The following is a 22349-nucleotide window of genomic DNA, read 5'->3' on the forward strand; positions in this document are numbered from 1 at the left end:
GATACCATGGATCTTTATAATTTTATGTTTATTCGGTATTTCTTCAAATAAAAAATTAATAAATTCTAAGTATATATATTTTATATGTGGAAATTATGGTCTTCTTTTGTGTCATGACTTGTGTAATGATCTAATTAAAAGACGAGTGAGGGCAGAATGTATTCAAAATAGGTAAATGAAAGTGAAGATACAAACATGGAGTTATAATTAAGTACTATATTATGACATTTTATGAGCTTAAAGAAATTTTTGGAAGCCATTTTTTTAAAACATGGCTAATTAACATATATATATATATAGAGAGAGAGAGAGAGAGAGAGGGTTTTTTTGGCGGGGGAGACTAACAATGATTTGTGTAAGCATCATTCATGCTGCTACCTAGAAAAAAGGAAAAAATAAAAAAACTAAGTTGCAGTTATCTCTTAAAACAATATAATAGAATTTTCATGTGATATTCTTTGAATTGAATTACTTTTTAAGAAATGTCTGCATTAATGTGTGTATATTAATATGGAAAAAGGGAGTTTCAAATCCCATGAGATGATCTAGAAACAGGTATCTTTAACTTGGAAAACAGGCAGTGGAGTTGTGATGCCTATTATGCCAAGAACTTGGTTGATACCGTTTGAGTTTGCGTGAAACAATTGAGTTAGAATGCACGAACACTTCATTTAGGGTGTCATACCTGTATCATATCTGTGTCTTATCCGTATCATACTAGTATTATACTTACCATTTCATATTATAATTTTTTAAAAATTACTTGTATCACTATGTTATACCCGTACCTGTATTTGTACTCGTATCCATGTCCGCATTCGAGGCACAAACCTTTTCGCTTCATCCACCACGATTAATAGTTTATAACTTGGAGAGCAAATAGACATTTTACATACTCTCCTCACTCTCACTCTCTCAGATTTGGCTTTGTCGTCTACAGGAAAAATGAGAGAGATCCTTCATTTCATATACTCAGCGATATGGATTAAACTATACACGAAAACCAATTGGTTTTGCTAACAAAACAACGAGAGAATTACATACAAATGCAGGATATCCATCCAAGCATTGATGAAAATAATGCACTGCTGCATCTCACAGTGTGTTCATATGTACTCAAAGTTGTTTTATAAGACTGAGATGCATGAAGAAAAGGCAACAAATTCCCAGATGCAGCTCTAGCAGCACTTTTGCATAAAAATACATATGTTTACCAACAGTGACCATAAGAAACAAATCATTGCTAGATGTCTTTTACACTTATTTGATTTCACTTTTTAGATTTGTGATCTTTGAGAATCTAGCAGTGTAAATAAAAAGGTTGCAGAGATTCTGATCCTTTTTCCTCTTCTGTTGTTTGTGGGATCTCAGTTGAAGTAGTCTTCTACTTCCACCTTTTGCTCTCAAATCTTCCTATCATTTCTTTTATATTTTTTGACTGAGCAATTGCTTGATATTTTATACTCAATGGACCGTGTGTGTACTGTACACTTTTGTTTGGTATACTTCACAATGAAAGTTCTAATAAAAGTATTAGTGAAGTTTTTGGTCTCTCTTTCTTTTACCAATCCCATGCTAAGAGCTAATGCCAAAGTCACAGACTACGTTCTATTAGATTTTAATGGTTGGCTCGTGGTCTACAAGTGCTTTAGGGTTTACCATTACTCTCTTCTGTAATAAAACAAGTGAAACACTGTAGTGATTCTGAAAGTTTCCCTTTTGTTTCTGATTTTCTGTGGCACGTATCATAAGTTTCTGACATGAAATATCCACCTGTTTCTGGACCTTAAAAATGGGTGTCCTTAGTTTCCATTTACTTTATTATTCATTTTGGTTCAACTACTCTCTCTCTCTCTCTCTCTCTCTCTCTCTCTCTCTCTCTCTCTCTCTCTCTCTCTCTATATATATATATATATATCGGACTTTTGCATTTTAACATTTTAAAATAAGAAGAGATTGAAATCAGGTTCAAACTGAATACTACTTGCTGATTTAATATCATAAATAAATTATTACCTATTGACTATTGTTTTAAAAGTATAGTTATTAGAAAATTGTGGAATCAATTTTTCAATCATCAATCTGACACTTTATTCAGAAAAGGAAAGCTATTATGCGTGACAAAATTGTGTTGGCAAAACAACCTTAACCATGATATAACTAAAGAGATTCAGCTACACCTACACGTTATCATGTAAAAGTTAAGTAATAATAATAACAACAGTAAATGAATCCTAATTAGGAGTCATAAAACTGACTTAACATGCATAAGTGCTTTCCTATATGTTGTTTATACCATACAAGGTGTTAGAATAATTAGGTGGAAACCCCTTTGGGCGAAATAACTTATATTACTTGTATTTATGCACTAATTCCAATCTAGTTAAGCTTAACACCCTTTATCGCAAATAATAACCTTATGAAATTGTGAGGGGTTTATCACAAGTAATCAAAGTTGTTCAATGTATATCCCAACAACTAATGACAATAATTACAAGCCAAATAATAATGATGATAATACTAGTACTAACAAGAGAATTAAGCATTATCAAAGAAGGAAAACTAACTCAGTTCACCGAAATGACTGACCTATTTGGAAGAAATAAATAAATCTAGGGTGTCAGCTCTTATGGTCCATTTGGATTGAGGGGGAGGGGGGGAAGTAGAGTAGAGTAGAGTGAAATTGGCTCAAAATTAGCCTATTTTCAGCCAACTTTACTCTACTCCCCTCCACTCTTCTTTCCTCCCCCCTCAATCCGAAAAAACCCTGAATGTTCTCCATCTTCATATATGGCATGTTGTGGTTGCTCTGAACTATCCTTTGCTGCCTCTCTTTCTCCCTTTTTCACCTTTCTTTTTAGTGTTACTATAAATGAGAATCTTTGGCCTATTAGCACAGAATAATGGAAAGGCTGTTTCTAGACCTTTCTTTTTCAGGATCTATTTTCTTTGGTTACCTTCTACCAATTCTAGCTTTGGGAATTACATCCCCCCATCTCTTGTTTTCTTTCTTAAGTGAAAAGAATGTAAAACATATCTTTCTTTCTTTTCCTTTTTTTGGCCATCCATGAAGGGTTAAAGACTTGCAAAGAGTCTTTGGTCCTTTTACTTTCAATTAGTACTTTTTGGTATAAGAGAATGACGCAGAAAAAGAAGACATTGTCAAAATATAATGTTCTTGTGATTGCACAAGGATAACCCTTTCTGATCCATCAAAATGTCACAAAGGAAACAGACTTGAGTGTCACTAAGACACTGTAGTACTATTGTAAAAAAAATTTGCAATTAGAAAATCGGGTAATGCAAGTTATTTGTACTTTGATGCTAAAATATACCATATTTTGCCATTTACAAGTCCGGATGCGAATGCTCTAAAATGTTTTTTAATCAATCTTCAGGTCACATCACTAAAGATAACTAGCTCCACTAACATGTACTGCATTCAGCACCCATTACTTCCTTGATTCGTTGTTTCAAGTTTGTTTACATTTGACATTTGTTTCCTCATTTATGTCTTTACATATGTATAACTTAAATTGCGTTTCAATTAACATTAGAAACTTGATTTGTTTTTAACAAACAGTACAAAATCAACCATTGAAAGGTACAAGAATGCATGCTTGGACAGCTCAGAAACAAGCTCTATTGCAGAAACAAATACTCAAGTAAATGAAGTAAGCTATTTCTCTATATTTCATTTTCCTTTCTTTTTTTTTTTTTTTTTTTTTAATATATATATATATATATATATAAATTTTTTTTTTTGGGCTTCTAGAGCTCTCGGTTTTATGTAATAAGTTCATGATGGTGCTTTATAATTTCAGTGCTAGTTCTTAAGCCTATTTTCTAGTTTTTCTTTTTCTTTTTCTTTTTTTTTCCACAAAATGATCGATGAAAAATTTGCTTGATATTATTGATTTTGTTATTTTTATGTACTTTTTTTTTTAGTTCTAGAACTCACGGTTTTATGTAATAAGTTCATGATGGTGCTTTATATTTCAGTGCTAGATAATGTTTCTTAATTACTTATTTTCTAGCATTTCCTAGGCTTTGTATGGATATGTGTTTCTTTTCCTTATTCTTCTGTTTTTTCCCCTCAAATGATTAATGAAAAATATTAGGCCATTGGTTCAAGTCTCATGCCAAGTTTGAGTCCTAATATATATTTTTCTGATTTTTACAACAAAAAATTCTCAATTTTCTTAAGCTGATCTGAGTTGATTTTGACATTTTTCTAGTCTTTGAGCTTCTCAATCTCATGTAGATCATGGATTTGGTTAGTGTAACCATAAAACCCTAAAAACACACACATGTACAACACTTGCACACAAAGACACAAACACAAAAAAATCGTAGTCATTTTACTGTAGGATCTGGCTTTGTTATTAGGTCAAGTGCATGTTTCAACAGTAGTTCATAGCCCTTAATTTATGCTTCTCCTTAATATTGAAGTAATTGTTCACTGTCTATGACGTCATTTCTTCTTAATATTTGACATTCATTCAACACATTAAACCAATACCTTTTGTCAATTCTGCAAACTCGTTTTGGCAAGCATCAATTTTCTGTTGCAACTTTCAAACTAATCAACTCTACATTAGTTGAAATGTTTAATTACACACATCAAAGACAATATTTGTGTAATATTCTCATATTGAACATATAAAACCTACTGATTTTGCTAGAGAAAGTAACATATAACTACATGATGTCACTTGCTAATGTGTTTAGGCCTCTCAGGTTGTGCAATGGGGAGAAGAAAGATTGAGATCAAGCGGATTGAGAACAATACAAAACGCCAAGTCTCCTTCTGCAAGAGGAGAAATGGACTCTTAAAGAAAGCTTGTGAACTTTCTGTCCTATGCGACGCTGAAGTGGCTCTTCTCATCTTCTCCAGTCGTGGACGGCTTTATGAGTATGCAAACAACAGGTGAATTAACCTCACATATCTTCATTTTCATTGTTTGTCATGTTTCTCTGCTCATTGGGTGAAAATAGCTAAATCAAACATATGTATTTGTCTTGTGGGATTTCCTAATTCATCTATAGATCATGTACTTATTTATTTTTCTTTTGACATTGATACCATGGATCTTTATAATTTTATGTTTATTCGGTATTTCTTCAAATAAAAAATTAATAAATTCTAAGTATATATATTTTATATGTGGAAATTATGGTCTTCTTTTGTGTCATGACTTGTGTAATGATCTAATTAAAAGACGAGTGAGGGCAGAATGTATTCAAAATAGGTAAATGAAAGTGAAGATACAAACATGGAGTTATAATTAAGTAGTATATTATGATATTTTATGAGCTTAAAGAAATTTTTGGAAGCCATTTTTTTAAAACATGGCTAGTTAATATATATATATATATAGAGAGAGAGAGAGAGAGAGAGAGAGTTTTTTTGAGCGAGAGGGAGACTAACAATGATTTGTGTAAGCATCATTCATGCTGCTACCTAGAAAAAAGGAAAAAATAAAAAAACTAAGTTGCAGTTATCTCTTAAAACAATATAATAGAATTTTCATGTGATATTCTTTGAATTGAATTACTTTTTAAGAAATGTCTGCATTAATGTGTGTATATTAATATGGAAAAAGGGAGTTTCAAATCCCATGAGATGATCTAGAAACAGGTATCTTTAACTTGGAAAACAGGCAGTGGAGTTGTGATGCCTATTATGCCAAGAACTTGGTTGATACCGTTTGAGTTTGCGTGAAACAATTGAGTTAGAATGCACGAACACTTCATTTAGGGTGTCATACCTGTATCATATCTGTGTCTTATCCGTATCATACTAGTATTATACTTACCATTTCATATTATAATTTTTTAAAAATTACTTGTATCACTATGTTATACCCGTACCTGTATTTGTACTCGTATCCATGTCCGCATTCGAGGCACAAACCTTTTCGCTTCATCCACCACGATTAATAGTTTATAACTTGGAGAGCAAATAGACATTTTACATACTCTCCTCACTCTCACTCTCTCAGATTTGGCTTTGTCGTCTACAGGAAAAATGAGAGAGATCCTTCATTTCATATACTCAGCGATATGGATTAAACTATACACGAAAACCAATTGGTTTTGCTAACAAAACAACGAGAGAATTACATACAAATGCAGGATATCCATCCAAGCATTGATGAAAATAATGCACTGCTGCATCTCACAGTGTGTTCATATGTACTCAAAGTTGTTTTATAAGACTGAGATGCATGAAGAAAAGGCAACAAATTCCCAGATGCAGCTCTAGCAGCACTTTTGCATAAAAATACATATGTTTACCAACAGTGACCATAAGAAACAAATCATTGCTAGATGTCTTTTACACTTATTTGATTTCACTTTTTAGATTTGTGATCTTTGAGAATCTAGCAGTGTAAATAAAAAGGTTGCAGAGATTCTGATCCTTTTTCCTCTTCTGTTGTTTGTGGGATCTCAGTTGAAGTAGTCTTCTACTTCCACCTTTTGCTCTCAAATCTTCCTATCATTTCTTTTATATTTTTTGACTGAGCAATTGCTTGATATTTTATACTCAATGGACCGTGTGTGTACTGTACACTTTTGTTTGGTATACTTCACAATGAAAGTTCTAATAAAAGTATTAGTGAAGTTTTTGGTCTCTCTTTCTTTTACCAATCCCATGCTAAGAGCTAATGCCAAAGTCACAGACTACGTTCTATTAGATTTTAATGGTTGGCTCGTGGTCTACAAGTGCTTTAGGGTTTACCATTACTCTCTTCTGTAATAAAACAAGTGAAACACTGTAGTGATTCTGAAAGTTTCCCTTTTGTTTCTGATTTTCTGTGGCACGTATCATAAGTTTCTGACATGAAATATCCACCTGTTTCTGGACCTTAAAAATGGGTGTCCTTAGTTTCCATTTACTTTATTATTCATTTTGGTTCAACTACTCTCTCTCTCTCTCTCTCTCTCTCTCTCTCTCTCTCTCTCTATATATATATATATATATATATCGGACTTTTGCATTTTAACATTTTAAAATAAGAAGAGATTGAAGTCAGGTTCAAACTGAATACTACTTGCTGATTTAATATCATAAATAAATTATTACCTATTGACTATTGTTTTAAAAGGTTAAGTTATTAGAAAATTGTGGAATCAATTTTTCAATCATCAATCTGACACTTTATTCAGAAAAGGAAAGCTATTATGCGTGACAAAATTGTGTTGGCAAAACAACCTTAACCATGATATAACTAAAAAGATTCAGCTACACCTAAACGTTATCATGTAAAAGTTAAATAATAATAATCTATATCTATATATTACTAAAAACTGAAGCGTAGCATTTAATATTTCTACGCTCAAGTTAAGTCACATTAACTGCCATGTCATTACAATTCTTTTTCCTAAATTTGTCCTACAATTTAAAATAAGTTTTCTTAAATTTAAAAATATTAATAAAAAGAAAATAATTCCCAACTCTTTGTCTTCCACGGTTACAATTCTAGATGACAACCCTTTGTTTTCCACGGTTACAATCTCAAATGGCAACCCTTCAGCTTCCTAACATTAGACTTTGGCTTTCTAACTCCTTCATCTCTTCCTCTCCTCACACTATATTAATACTGAAAAGCTGGATGATTCAGTTTAGGTACCTCTAAATCTCAGTTGCTCTTGACCTCTATTCTTGTAGTTGCTTACATAATAGTTCAATGTAAGGATTAGATTAATAGTGTTTTTTCTTTTTTATTGATTTTTTTTCTTTTTTAATTTTGTTACTACCTCTTTTGTGTTGTGGGTCATATATGAGTTTATATGTATTTAGGTTGGGTATTTGTATTGATAGATGATTGTTTGTTTTTATGTTTAAAATTGATTTTTTTTTTTAAATGTTTGAGATAGTAACATTATTGGTTTATATTGTGTAATTCGTGTGATAGAGTTTTTGTAGTATCCGTGTGATAGAGTTTTAGTAGTTAGAAAATTGAATGATAGAGTTTTAGTACTATCGTGTCTGCAGAAATTCAATTAAATGATGTAATCCATGCCTAAAGAAATTCAATTTGCTAACTACTAGAATACCTTAGTAAATTGAATTATAGAGTTTAAAATTCAATACTATACTCAGAACACGATACTTCTCATTTTTTTCTTAGTCTCCTCATTTAAATGAATCTCTCCTTCATCATTGAAATTAATTTAAAATTCCTTCTATTAGCTTAGATTGTACTCTTGACTATATCATAAAAGACTGTTTTTTTATATAATCTTTTTATGGTAATTATCATCATTTTTGTTGTAGTTGAATCAAAATAAGATTAAGCTAGATCTACATAATTAGTAGTTGTTGCATCTTCATCATTATCACAAGTTTAAGATAGAGATTACCCTCATCAATAACTGTTGCATCTTCTTCATTGTCAAACTTGATCATCTTGACAAATCTTTTATTTATCTGATTGTACCACATGTATTTATTTACTTTTGGATTCTATTTGATTGTAAGATTTTTATGTCTTTTGAAATAAATTAACTAGCTGGTATGCTAGCCAAACCGCTTGCTTCTTCAGTTTTTTTTTTTTTTTTTTTAATCTTTTACATTGCCTCCAACACTATCGTAATTGGTTGTCTCTTTAAAAGCATTTTCTGTCTCCATCAGTGTATATATATATATATATATATATATTGTTTTGTAGGATCCAAGCAAGAAAGAGTTTAAGATGCTTACTATGTTATTCTCTCAAATTTTTTACAGTATGAACAACTTGCGATATTGAAGTAATTACAGAATATTTTATATCAATAGTTGTTTAACAACTTTAGAATATGAAAAGTTTTAGGTTAAGTGGGTAACAACTTTAATTTTGTTAATTTTTTGCTTTCTAAATTACTAATAGTAATTTATCATGTTAAATTAGTAGTTTATTTGTATATTAATCAACTACAATGTTGTAATGTTTTTTTAATTTTTTTTTCTTCTAATTTGTGAGGTTTAATTCAAATAATTTTGAATAAGTCCTCTGAAATCAAATTCAATACAAAAGAAATTTTGTTAGGGACTCTGTATTTTGTAAGGCTAAGGGGAGGTTGAAGATAATATAAGTTTTGGCCTTATATAATATACTTATATTGTGAGCTTTAGTGGCTGCAAGTAGTATTGTAGTAACTTAGATATGAAACTCTAGATACAACACTAACAGCTAAGGATAATGACATTTACTAATATTTGTCTTTTAATTTAAATGATATTTTGCATAACTGCTTTGCATTCATTAGATTTCATTTTCAGTAATTTTCCCGTGCATCGCACGGGTTAGTGACTAGTAATAATAATAACAACAGTAAATGAATCCTAATTAGGAGTCATAAAACTGACTTAACATGCATAAGTGCTTTCCTATATGTTGTTTATACCATACAAGGTGTTAGAATAATTAGGTGGAAACCCCTTTGGGCGAAATAACTTATATTACTTGTATTTATGCACTAATTCCAATCTAGTTAAGCTTGACACCCTTTATCGCAAATAATAACCTTATGAAATTGTGAGGGGTTTATCACAAGTAATCAAAGTTGTTCAATGTATATCCCAACAACTAATGACAATAATTACAAGCCAAATAATAATGATGATAATACTAGTACTAACAAGAGAATTAAGCATTATCAACGAAGGAAAACTAACTCAGTTCACCGAAATGACTGACCTATTTGGAAGAAAGAAATAAATCTAGGGTGTCAGCTCTGATGGTCCATTTGGATTGAGGGGGAGGGGGGGAAGTAGAGTAGAGTAGAGTGAAATTGGCTCAAAATTAGCCTATTTTCAGCCAACTCTACTCTACTCCCCTCCACTCTTCCTCCCTCCCCCCTCAATCCAAACAAACCCTGAATGTTCTCCATCTCCATATATGGCATGCTCTAGCTCCATATATGGCATGCTGTGGTTGCTCTGAACTATCCTTTGCTGCCTCTCTTTCTCCCTTTTTCACCTTTCTTTTTAGTGTTACTATAAATGAGAATCTTTGGCCTATTAGCACAGAATAATGGAAAGGCTGTTTCTAGACCTTTCTTTTTCAGGATCTATTTTCTTTGGTTACCTTCTACCAATTCTAGCTTTGGGAATAACATCCCCCCATCTCTTGTTTTCTTTCTTAAGTGAAAAGAATGTAAAACATATATTTCTTTCTTTTCTTTTCTTTTTGGCCATCCATGAAGGGTTTAAGACTTGCAAAGAGTCTTTGGTCCTTTTACTTTCAATTAGTACTTTTTGGTATAAGAGAATGACGCAGAAAAAGAAGACATAGTCAAAATATAATGTTCTTGTGATTGCACAAGGATAACCCTTTCTGATCCATCAAAATGTCACAAAGGAAACAGACTTGAGTGTCTGTAGTACTATTGTAAAAAAAATTTGCAATTAGAAAATCAGGTAATGCAAGTTATTTGTGCTTTGATGCTAAAATATACCATATTTTGCCATTTACAAGTCCGGATGCGAATGCTCTAAAATGTTTTTTATCAACCTTCAGGTCACATCACTAAAGATAGCTAGCTCCACTAACATGTACTGCATTCAGCAGCCATTACTTCCTTGATTGGTTGTTTCAAGTTTGTTTACATTTGACATTTGTTTCCTCATTTATGTCTTTACATATGTATAACTTAAATTGCGTTTCAATTAACATTAGAAACTTGATTTGTTTTTAACAAACAGTACAAAATCAACCATTGAAAGGTACAAGAATGCATGCTTGGACAGCTCAGAAACAAGCTCTATTGCAGAAACAAATACTCAAGTAAATGAAGTAAGCTATTTCTCTATATTTCATTTTCCTTTTCTTTTCTTTTTTTTTTTTTTTTTTTAGGGAGTCATTTCTATGTATTCACTATAATGAGTTATGACATTTTATAACTAAAAACAGAAATACCCTAAATGTATTGGATTAAATGAATACATATTGCACGAACATGTTTTGAGTCACAAATCATATGCATATTCGATCGATCTATACTATATAAACGATAGCAAGATTCTACTTGTAATTTGACTATTCTTTTTAGGGCTTAGTGCTCTTTTCATATTAACAATTTTTTTGTCAGTTGTTACTTACTCTTTTTTTTTTAATTATTCTTATTTGGCATATGTACTATAGAATTTATGAAACTGACTAGGCTGACGTATGCTTCTTATATTATTTATGTTCTTGAATGAATGCAGTACTATCAACAAGAATCTGCAAAACTAAGGCTACTAATCCAAAATATGCAGGATTCTAACAGGTGATTTTCATTTGTCATTGTTTCTAAATGCAAATGGCAAAAGAATGATCAAAAAAAAAAAAAAAAAATTTCAAATTTATTTTTCTTTATACTTAATTTATCAAAGACATTGAACATTTGTTTATTCTATGGCAACCAACCAAGAATGAAAATGAAAGAAAAAATAAAACATGCAAATAATCATAGAATTAAATATTTTGAATTACAGTTGAATAAATCTAAGTTTAATACATTCTCAAAAAAAAAAAAAAAATCTAAGTTTAATACTAAAAAGCGGTAGTCCCACAATTGGCAATGACATTGTCTCAATTGCATTTAATACTTTAGGCCTCATCTATTTTGCATGTGATATTGATATCAATCAATCAAAGTTACCGGACAATAAATTTCTTTGTAGCCTTGTCACGAAAGAGATGAAAATCTAGAGGTCATATTATTCCTTTATCAAAACATGTGCACCCATAAAACCATAAATATATACATGGATGTTTACGTAAATGGGAGTTATATAAGAAGTTTCATACCATAGTTTTGTTTTTACCACAAGAACTCAAATGAGTTAGATCAAGGGAATTCTTTTCAATAAATATGTTTAGCTTTATGTGTCGGTAATATGTTGACTTTATGAATTGATGGATGATGTAATAATATAAATAAGTTCAGTGACTAAAGGTACTTTGGAGGCTCTTAAAAATTGCCTCAAATTCTTATTTGGATTTGGTTTCCTTGGTGCTAAAAAAATTATTTTCCTTCGTATGAAAGGAAAGAGTTTTCCTTATCAAAAAAATAATATAGTATTCATTATTCATCAAGGAATATAATTGAAGATTTTAAATATGCATTATTGTAATTTGGTTGCTTTAGTCTTAGGTGAGACTTTTGTCTAAAGTGGTCCTTTTGTGTAAGGAGTGGTGTGGTAATGTTTTTAGGGTTAAAAATACCAAACCATATGAGGGATTTTTTAGCGTATTGAGACTTTTGGATTGTGAGTTTGTATGTATGAGATTTGTTTATTAGTTTATTTTTGTGAAAGCCTTTTAAGTGTAATTTTTTTAGGTTCGGTGGGTGTGATTGTAAAACATATCATTGATAATGGATTTTGGTCAGTAACGACAGTGAATATAAATTTGAAGTTGATAGAACCACAAAAAATATTATCTTATGTGAATATTTTTATTACTTAATTATATGAATGCATTTGTGTTAGCCTGAAATTCATGAATCATAACAAAGAGATTATTATAATTTTCTTCTCTACTTGAAGGCACTTACTGGGTGAGGAAGTGAGTTCTCTAAATAGCAGAGATCAGGAGCAATTAGAGAACAAGATTGTACAAGGGCTCATTAAAATCAAGTCAAAGAAGGTAGAAAATGTTAAGATGCATTCCAAGACACAATAGGAAGACAAGACACAGCCTCAGTTTGATATATCATTGATTTCTTAAGTTCTACAGCCCAATATCTTAAAACCCCCTTATCTATCTCATTTTATTTTCCACTCATGTAATGTAATCTAATTCTCTTACTAGTTCACTGCAACAGCATGAAATGTTGCTGACCGAATCATATCTTACTCTGTTTATTCATTTCTATATTATTATTTGTTAAACTTTGTTATAGGCTAATTGATATCCAAAATTTTCTCTAGGTGATGGAGCTCGAAAATGAAAATGCTTATCTTCAAGCAAAGGTATATTTCCTAAACTTCTTAGACTAAATTATAGAGCACTAATTATTGCACACTCGTTAATGTACACCATCTATACACATCATAAATGTGGATATGTTTAAAAAATGTAGATATCACATGTGAAATTATAGACATTGTGTGTACAATTTTCTACTTTTCACTTCTGAATTTTTTTCTACTTTTCAGGTAGCAGAAGTTGAAAGGCTTGAGCAAGCAAATTCAAATATGTCTGTACTAGATCTCAATGCATTTCAGGCATTATCTCTCAATTCATTTACCCCAATTGCAGTTGAGGGTAGCACTTCCTACTCACAGCGAGAACAAAATATACTTCGTCTAGGGTGATTTATCTACTTCCATTTATTTCATCATTTTTAACATTTATATGTAGACTAATTAGTGCCACTTCTGTTTACTTATAAAATCCAATTGAAAACTTTGCAATCAATAAAATTTTAATACATCAGTAATTGTAAATACTTAGCTCTCTAAATGCAACTACAAGAGCCTATAAGTTTTAACACAAGTAAAAATACACCATGTGGTCCATATGTACTCTAGCTCAAATTTTTTGTCACAAACTATATGAATGTTGGCATTCAACATCTATCTTGGTATTCTTTGACTTACACTTTTTAGAATTACTTTTTTTTCCTTAAAGTTTGATACCCTTTATTTATCAAATATGGGAACCTAAGATACTATTCTTATCAAGTTTAGCAATGCAAAATTTCTTTATGTTTGATTTGATGGTCACTGACACTAGAAAAGAGAAGGATACATGTTCTAACTTTAAATTCTTTATTTTGTTATCAAGTTTTGCAATGCAAAATTTCTTTATGTTTGACTTGGTGATCACTGACAAATGAAAAGAGAAGGATATACATGTTCTAACTTTAAATTCTTCATTGTGTTATCAAGTTTAGCAATGCAAAATTTCTTTATGTTTGACTTGATGATCACTGACACTAGAAAAGAGAAGGATACGTCTTTTAACTTTAAATTCTTCATTGTATTTATGCAGGTAAATTGTTCAACTGCAATTATGCAAGTGGGATCTTAAATAATGCCTAAATAAAGATCTCATTAAGTTATTTTGTATTGAATCACTTTGGCTTGTTGTTATGTAGTATCCAACATTTCTTTCTATAAGGTCATCTTGTATTGGCACTTGTCTCTGCCTAGTAGTATAAGATATTGGTGTGCTTTTATTAAGGAGTATAATATGAATGGCTAGATTAATGCCAAGCATATTTACTACTGTTTACTACCAGTGATCGCATATTAGTTTACTTTTGCATAATGTTTGTCAATCATTTTAAGTAAAGACAATATGACACATATAATGCACAAGGCATGTATATTATCCACAAGATAATTAAACCTGTGATCCTCATTTCCTTTAACTTCACTAGTTCACTTATGTTACCAGAGGTTCTATTGCTTAAGAGCCAGGCACATGATGATCATTTATATATATATATATATATAAGTAGTGGAATTAGTTTAAATTTAAGTTTCTTTTTGATAGTCCAATGATATTGGGTATGCCAAGAGCATAATCTAGATAGTAAAGGTGACTTAAATTTAGTTTAAATTTAAGTTTCTTTTTGTGTAGAATTCTTGTGCAAACAACATTTTTCTTTTATCACTTATTGGAAGATCCCACAATGAATCACTTGTTAGAAGACCACAAAGCTTGTTAGAGGGGTCTTAAGGAGGAAAGCAGTGATATTGATAAGTGGTTTACTTTAACCATAAAATACTGACCACTTTCCTAGCTCAAGTGAATTTTGAGTGGTAAACTGTTTTTGGTAATTTGGTTTCTGTAATAAGAAACGATTCTTAAAATTTTCTTTTTTTTTAGAATTGTGTTCGGTTGGCAAGCAGGTTCCTTTAAATAGGACTGCTTTTTATTTTTAACCAAACCACCTCCACAGCTAGTGCTATCCCATGATCAATTTTGGCTAAAATTGCACAAAGATTTGCAACCATGGTCATGGAGTTTCACCATATAGAGTGCAACATTGAGTGGTCGTTGTTGGATAAGACTTGGAGTCCATCTTTGTCCTTAGTTTTTAGCCAAACCAATAATTAATCACTCAATTATTTTTGAATATTTCAATTAGTTACAATAATGGAAGATAGGTGATTTGAATTATGGTTCTTAAAATATATATTAAAAAAAAAGGAAAAATGTCAATCACCGAACTACGCTCTTAGCATTATTAACTCAATTTCAAACATGTCCAATTCAAGAAATTGACCTTGTAGAGTTACAACGTATTCATTACAATTGCCTATCTCAAAGCCTTTTATTAAGACTAAGTTATACATGAAAAAGGCAATTCTCGGACTCCATTCAAGTGCAGCATTTTCATTACTAGTTACTAGTAATTATAATAAACCAACCAAGACATTTTATGGTGGCGGCAAGTAATAAGCTTGGAAAGCATTGAAAGATACTGTATATAATAGTTGATAATGATTATTATGATCTCTAAAATGCATCATCTGGGTTTAATAATCAGATGAATTAAACATATAAATTGATTATAAGTTTACATTGTATTATTAATGTAAATCTTACATTGCTAGTACAATATACACTTAAAATTTTCCTAAAATTAAACTGATACCCTGATATAATATATTTTAAGTGAATTTGATCTGTTTGTATCCTTTTTTTTGTAATGAGTTTACTATTGTAAACTCATTGTAGTTTTCTTATCAATAAAGTTTTTATTACTTATAAAAAAAAAATAAAAATTTCAAGTGGTATAAAGTTGGTATAAACATTAAATTACATATGAAGCCCACCAGAACAAGATATGCCAGAGAGAGCTGCCATTGTTGTTGTGCTGTGATTGTCAGATTACGACTGGACTAATAATGCTAGATTGTGATGCAGTCTTGCCATTTAAGGGAAAACAAATAGACCACATTGGCATCCTATAATAATGTATAAATGATAAATGATCGGTTGAAGCATGCTTTGGCCTTGTCACATGTTTTTTTTTTTTTTTTCTTTTTTTAGAATATTAAGTATTTTTAACATGCACACACACGGAGAAAGAGGAAAATGTCTTAATCTTTTACTAATTTTTTTTGTTTATTATGATTGATATTTTATTTTTCTTGTAAAAGCATTCTTGTAATAACATTGTCAACTTTTGTATCTACCAAAAATATAATAGGAGATAAATGAAATGGATACCTTAACATTACCGTATACTTCATGGTCCAATTTAAAATTAATACTAGATTTAGTAGGGTATAAAATACATTTTAGCTGCTTCTTTTTTTATTTTCTTTTTTGTTTATTGTGCTTGGTCAATAATAAGTTCAATTACAAAACATAATTTCATATATAGACTTTTATCCAAGGGAAATTACTAGTACACACACCCTATTACACACTCCTATACAAAATTTCAGTACATTTCAAGCATGTGTAATAGGGTGTGCATAATAAACACTACCCTTTTATCCAATGTTAATCTTTTGCATTTCATAGGAGAGAGCGAGGTCAATCCAGAACTCAGTCCACGTCACCTCAAAACCTTTAGCTAAAAAATGGTTATGAAAAGTGTTCCAGCATCTGAATCATGCTTTGGCAGACAAATCATAGAATAGAACCATTTTGTTATTGTAGATGAATCATGAAGCTACTGAAGCTCAAAAATAGTTGCTAGCAGTAGAAAATTCAAGTGCGTGACTTATGGCACCCAAAGCCGAAAGGCCCTCCATGGTTGCATTATAATTCAAGGGTACCAGTATAGTTGAATGCTATAGGTTTCAAGGTTGAAGCTACAAAATTTTACTAGGCAATCAGGAATGTCTCAAAGCATGTGCCTCTAACAAGGTCCATCAGTTGGTGGGATATGCAAAGGGCTGTAGTATAGGTCCTTTTTCCCCAGAACTAGGTAGGATAGTATTATGAAAGACTACGATTAGATTCAACTAGCTAAGTTAAAAGGTCAATAAGACATATCTATATTATATATTCTTGTTTTGATTCTAAGTAGGAATTGTAAACATATACATAGGGATCAAATCTTTTGATGATTAGATAAATTCGCTTAAGAAAACTCCACACAAAACAGAAAAGGGAGGAAAAAAATATATTCTTGATGATCTGCTGAACTCCACAGCACATTTTCTTTATAGAATGGCACACCGATTCTCACTGCGCTTACGGAGCTCCTCCTCCGCTTTCTCTAGATGTTCTCTGAGCTTACGAATTTCATCATTTGATTTCATTTGAGCTAAATGTGCTAGCTCTTCAGCCCTCAGACGTGCAGCTTGCTCTTCTGCCAATTGTTGCTCAAGCCTATTAGTTGTCTCTCTAAGCTTTGTCTCGACCTACAGAACAATGCATCATTCATAAGTAGACAGAATAAAGCAACAATCCAAAAGTAAGTTTCTAGGCAAAGCAAAATTTGAACCTGAAAACTAAACACGCTACCACAAGCCCAACCCACCTTACAGCTTACACTAAACATTTACCACCTAAATCAAGGTCCTGTGACACACATAAGTTGTGCAGAGCAGTTTGCTAAATACTTAAGATTACCACATCAGATACATGTAGTTACATATCTTTAAAAACATCTAGAAAATGGCTTCCAATATTCAAAATAAATAGGACAAAACCAATATACAGAGAGAGAGCAAGAGAGATCTTTCAACTACTCAGCTTACCAATTAATCCTTAAAGATAAAAGAACAAGAAAGGACAACCAGAACCAAATAATAAGAGCATAAATTATAAGCTACTTGAGTGCATAAGAGAATGATATTAAGTTATAAGTACTGATCCTTACTATTTTCTTTTACCAAAAATCATTGACGTGGTAAAAACCAAATACTATTTAAATGAAATCCTACACCAACTTCTATGTTATTAACAAGTCCACATTGTCCAGAGTTCCAAACGCACCAACTCAAAATGCAATTTATTATTTGCGAAATCACTGAAGTTGACACCGACACCATGTCATCCATTTCATATTAATTGCTAATAATAATGCCCCAGAATGTTATTGAATTAATTGTGTTGTTGTGTGGGCGTGTGATGAGTCTCACATTGGGCTTATAAACAACTACAAGGAGCCTCAATTGTGACTAAACTAATCCTTTAAAGGTATAGCGTAGATGTGTCTAGCACTTTACCTTGGATCATTACCGATAATTGTCATCTTATGAGATTCTAGTAGGATATAACTGATAGACAGAGAGATTCAATCAAGGTCCACTTCAGCAAATAAACCACAAGTCTAAAATGTGTATAACTAGCAGAAAAGAAGGGTAAAATTTTACTTGGAAAGCATGTGCCCAGTGCTGCAAAAGAGGCACTCAATCACAAAGGTATCATAGAGCATAGGTGCAAAGCATAAAGCAAAGGTGGGACTGAACAAAGTGAAGCACATGTCTTGGTGAATTCATCTAAGTCCTATATTGGCTAGGGATGGATTCAGCAATTATTCTGTTATATACACCTCATGTACACACAATTTCTTTTTATTGGTGTCACGCTCACCTTTGACCTAGCACTTATAAGGAGAGGATGTGCCAGCTGAGCAAGAGATAAAGAAAAATCCAGAAACAAAAGTTACAAACAAGTTGTTACCAATATCAAAGGTCTACTAATTTATTGAGTTGTGACCAAATCATGTAAAAAATGAAGGAAAAAATTATGTTAACTTAAGCAGCTTCACACACATGTCTAACAAGCAGATAAAGAACAAAATATGTTTCTGTATAATTTTTTTTTTTTGATATGTATGTTTCTGCATAAATTAATCAAGGCTGATAAGACATTTTTGCTGAATGTAAGATATGGGTTCTTAGAAAGTACAAAAAGAACCTTGCATTGACAAAGGGTGGTCTTCCACAGTCATGGATCAAGAGTGCAGCAGTGCACTCCTTACCCAGGTTCTTATTTTCACACATTGATGACAAAATTATACCAAGTTTAAGAAGACACAGATGCAGGTGGCAAAAATATGTAAAATAGAGGAGCATTGAAGATACCATCTCCGTAATTCGTTTGAGCTGCTCCTCGTATGAACGATGCATATTATCCTTTAACTCTAGTATTTCTCGTTTAGAGTAACCTTTCAGAGAATCAACCTGTTCCTGTTGATTGCGGAGTTTCATGGCCCCCTTCTGTTAAATGATCAAATTTGTTAGAATGATACTTTCATAGGAATTTTGATGAAACTGTGAGAAATAACTTAACAATGACCTTCAGTTCAGCAAATATCTCATCTGTATACGGTTGTCCACCATTTTGTGCTATAACCATGTTTACATGTGAAAGAAGCGTCTGAACCTGTTCAACCCTCTTGCTTTCATCCTTAGTCTTGTTATCGAAAAGCACAACCCGATTTTTACATAAAACAAGGATTTCCTATATCAATGTTAAAATCAAACATACAATTAGCATATGTGAGCCTTCTCATTCAAGACAGAAACGGTCAAGCAGAAGAGGCATAAAATTCCAAGGTGTACAGCCAAAAAACATGTGTGCTAATTGATACAAACTAGTTACAGTAAGCTAAGTATTTCATGAGTTTATCTACATTTCTCAAAAACAAAAACTCAACAAACAGGCAAGCCTAAGTTAAACCAAAGTTTAAGAAGTAAAGTTATCAACAGCTCTAAAACTAACCTGTAAAGGCTTAGGGCATTCACGACCCAAATAATCTTCCAATGTCTCATCATTATCTTCAAGTTCATCCCCCCCAGTGAAGACTACAATCATGTAGTCAACAATTTTGCTTCCAAACAATGTTTGCAAGCTACGAAGTGCAGCTTCCTCTTCTTGTGAAAAGCGGGTCCTAACTGAATAAACTATTAGAACTGCATGGATCCCATCCTTTGCCAAGTCAATACATTTCACAATTTCTCTGCCAACAAATTCAGATTCAGCAGAAAAATCAAACAACCCTGCAATGACGTTCACATTAGTCATTGTGTACCCCAACATCAACAAATATGGAGAGGAAAGCTCAAATAACATAGCTCTTAAATACAGTAAACCATACATTATTTAGTAATACAAATTGGTAAATTTATACCAGGAGTGTCAATGACATTAACAATCTGTCCATCTCTCAGTACAGTTCTCTGCAGTTCACAAGTGCTTGTAACACCAGAGGAGCTAGCCTTGGACTTGAAGGCCCTTTTCCCAATAATGCTATTCCCTGTTGCACTTTTGCCATTCCCTGTACGTCCAACTAAAACCACCGTTCGAACTCCATTGGATGGGGAGGTAAGCTCCCAGTCATCATCTATTACACTCCCACCCATTATATAAAATCAGAAAACCTGCAGGCAATTATTGATGTAAACTGTCATTGAGTTCTCTATTATATTAAATAAAAACAAAAAACATATATCATAATAGACATCACTTGCATCTATGCCAACAAGATTAAAACTCTAGACAACTGTATATTTGTAGTATGGCATCTGTAACATTCTATGGCTGGTCCACTCTCCATCTCAGATTTCTGGAATATCTTATTATGTATATAGGTTTTTTCTTTTCTTTTTTGGGGGGGGATCAGATTTCTGGAATATCTTATTATGTATATAGGTTTTTTCTTTTCTTTTTTGGGGGGGGGGGGGCATAGGCAAAGGCCGATTTGGGGACTAGAATTTAACTAAATTCCAGATTTGTTCAGTTCTAGGTGCATATCCCTTCCTTTATTTCTTCTTTGAGGAGGCAACATCTGCCATTAACTGACCTTTCCTGCACCTCCTGCACTGATACTTTGTTAACTGACTTTATCTCAATCAGAAGTTATATATTCCTTTTATGATAAACATGATAGGATTTGAGACCTATGGTGTCCACTCATGGTAATTGCTCTTCAGCTCACAAAACAATGCTAATAATAACTCTGATGATTACCATTAACAGAAACCACAAAAAGAAACAATTTCTTACAATAAACAAAAGTGGTGGAGACACGTTCATCCTTTGGGGGAGGAGGACCATGACCCCCCAAATTTTTTATTTATTTGAAGAGTCCATTAGTAGCATTGATTCTTGTATTCACTTTTGACAAACAAATTGGTAATTAATATTAGAAAGAAATTTGCTAAGAATTTCACTATGGAGATCATAATGGTTGAATGTTATTCTATGAAAGATTCTCGTCAAGCATAACTTTGATTATCAATGCTTAAGTTATTTTGTTGGATCCTTTTGTACATAACTATAGAAACAAGACAACTTTTGTATAATCGTTAGAGTTTAGAAAAATTTGTATGTTTTCCCACACATGTATATGTATGTATTAATACCATGATTCCAGTCTCCATCCCTAGTAAACAATGTAATATTAAAATGTACAATCAACATCAGTCAGAACATATTCGGGGTCAGCTGCACCGATGCAACTCTAGTTATCAATTGGTCATACAAGATACCAATCTTATGAAAAATCACATCAAGTTTAAGCTCCTCCAATATACAATACTTGAATTCATTCAATCAAAGCACAAAACCCTTTAGTTTTCCTTTCCTTTTATTTCTTTCTTTCTTGGGCTAATTATACAATTACTAAAGCTTCACTCTCCTCCTAAAAATATCTTCTTTCCAGGACCAAATCCCACATTTTTTAAGAGCTAAGATTTCAATTAAATTAAGATCAGCCACAAGCAATCAAACCTTCCAAAAGAGTAACAAATACACACACAGAGAACAGTATTAATCAGCAATAAATATCCACACATTTTCATAATTAGCCAATCAAATCAGATCAAACCTACAAAACCATACAGGAAATTCAACAGCCCTCTGTTTGGTTGCCGAGAAAACCAAGGAAAATAACCCCCCCCCCCCCCCCCCCAAAAAAAAAAAAACTAGTTTGAATAAATCAAAACAAATCTGAGACTCAAAACTCCAATTCTTTTGGTTACAAAAATCTTCAATTTTCCTATAAATTGAATGCAAAGAGAAATATCCAAAGTGTAGAATTTGTTACCTGATAAATTAAAAGGGCAAGTGACTTTGAAGCTAGAGAGAGAGAGCGAGAGAGAGAGAGAGGAAAGTGAATATTAATTGAAGGAGGAGACTTGTAAAGTTGGATTTGTAATTTTATATAATGAAATTTCGTTGATACGACAACATAGGACTCTTGTTAAGCGCACGGAGGGGTTGTATTGTGTGGTCCGTGGATAAGGTACGATGTGGTAACTGGGAAGGCAGTGTTGGAGTGAATTATGGAACCTTGATTTTAGGTAGGACCTTAATTTACTTGTGTGATAAGTCCTGATGAACGGCTTAGTATTTTTCAACCAAGAAAATTAAAGGAATAATAAATAATAATAAAGGATAAGTAAAGAATTTTTATTTATTTTAAAACTGAGTTATTCTTTT

At 32.0% G+C, this 22349-nt stretch overlaps 2 protein-coding genes across 3 annotated transcripts; one reads left to right on the plus strand and one right to left on the minus strand.

The window, feature by feature from the left end:
• The first annotated feature begins 4711 nt into the window (after positions 1-4711).
• LOC112039742 (agamous-like MADS-box protein AGL11) lies at positions 4712-14219 on the plus strand. Of its 2 annotated transcripts, none has more exons than XM_065766284.1 (7): positions 4712-4930; positions 10697-10787; positions 11201-11262; positions 12527-12626; positions 12911-12952; positions 13139-13293; positions 13977-14219. In XM_065766284.1, exons 1-7 carry the CDS (start codon positions 4722-4724, stop codon positions 13978-13980), a joined length of 663 nt encoding a protein of 220 aa, XP_065622356.1. In that variant the 5' UTR covers positions 4712-4721; the 3' UTR covers positions 13981-14219. The 2 variants fall into 2 exon arrangements, with proteins under 2 accessions (XP_065622356.1, XP_065622357.1); XM_065766285.1 differs by having other exon boundaries at positions 10718-10787.
• Positions 14220-16924: 2705 nt separating this feature from the next.
• LOC112039728 (immune-associated nucleotide-binding protein 9) lies at positions 16925-22069 on the minus strand. Its single transcript, XM_024072626.2, has 6 exons — positions 21955-22069; positions 20038-20287; positions 19629-19906; positions 19203-19367; positions 18989-19123; positions 16925-17317 (listed from the first exon to the last, which is right to left on the minus strand). The coding sequence occupies exons 2-6, from the start codon at positions 20267-20269 to the stop codon at positions 17117-17119; spliced, it is 1011 nt and encodes a 336-aa protein (XP_023928394.1). The 5' UTR covers positions 20270-20287; positions 21955-22069; the 3' UTR covers positions 16925-17116.
• Positions 22070-22349: the final 280 nt, after the last annotated feature.

The sequence above is a fragment of the Quercus suber genome, unplaced genomic scaffold, assembly GCF_002906115.3.
Source record: "Quercus suber isolate HL8 unplaced genomic scaffold, Cork oak 2.0 scaffold_697, whole genome shotgun sequence".
Lineage (NCBI taxonomy): Eukaryota > Viridiplantae > Streptophyta > Magnoliopsida > Fagales > Fagaceae > Quercus > Quercus suber.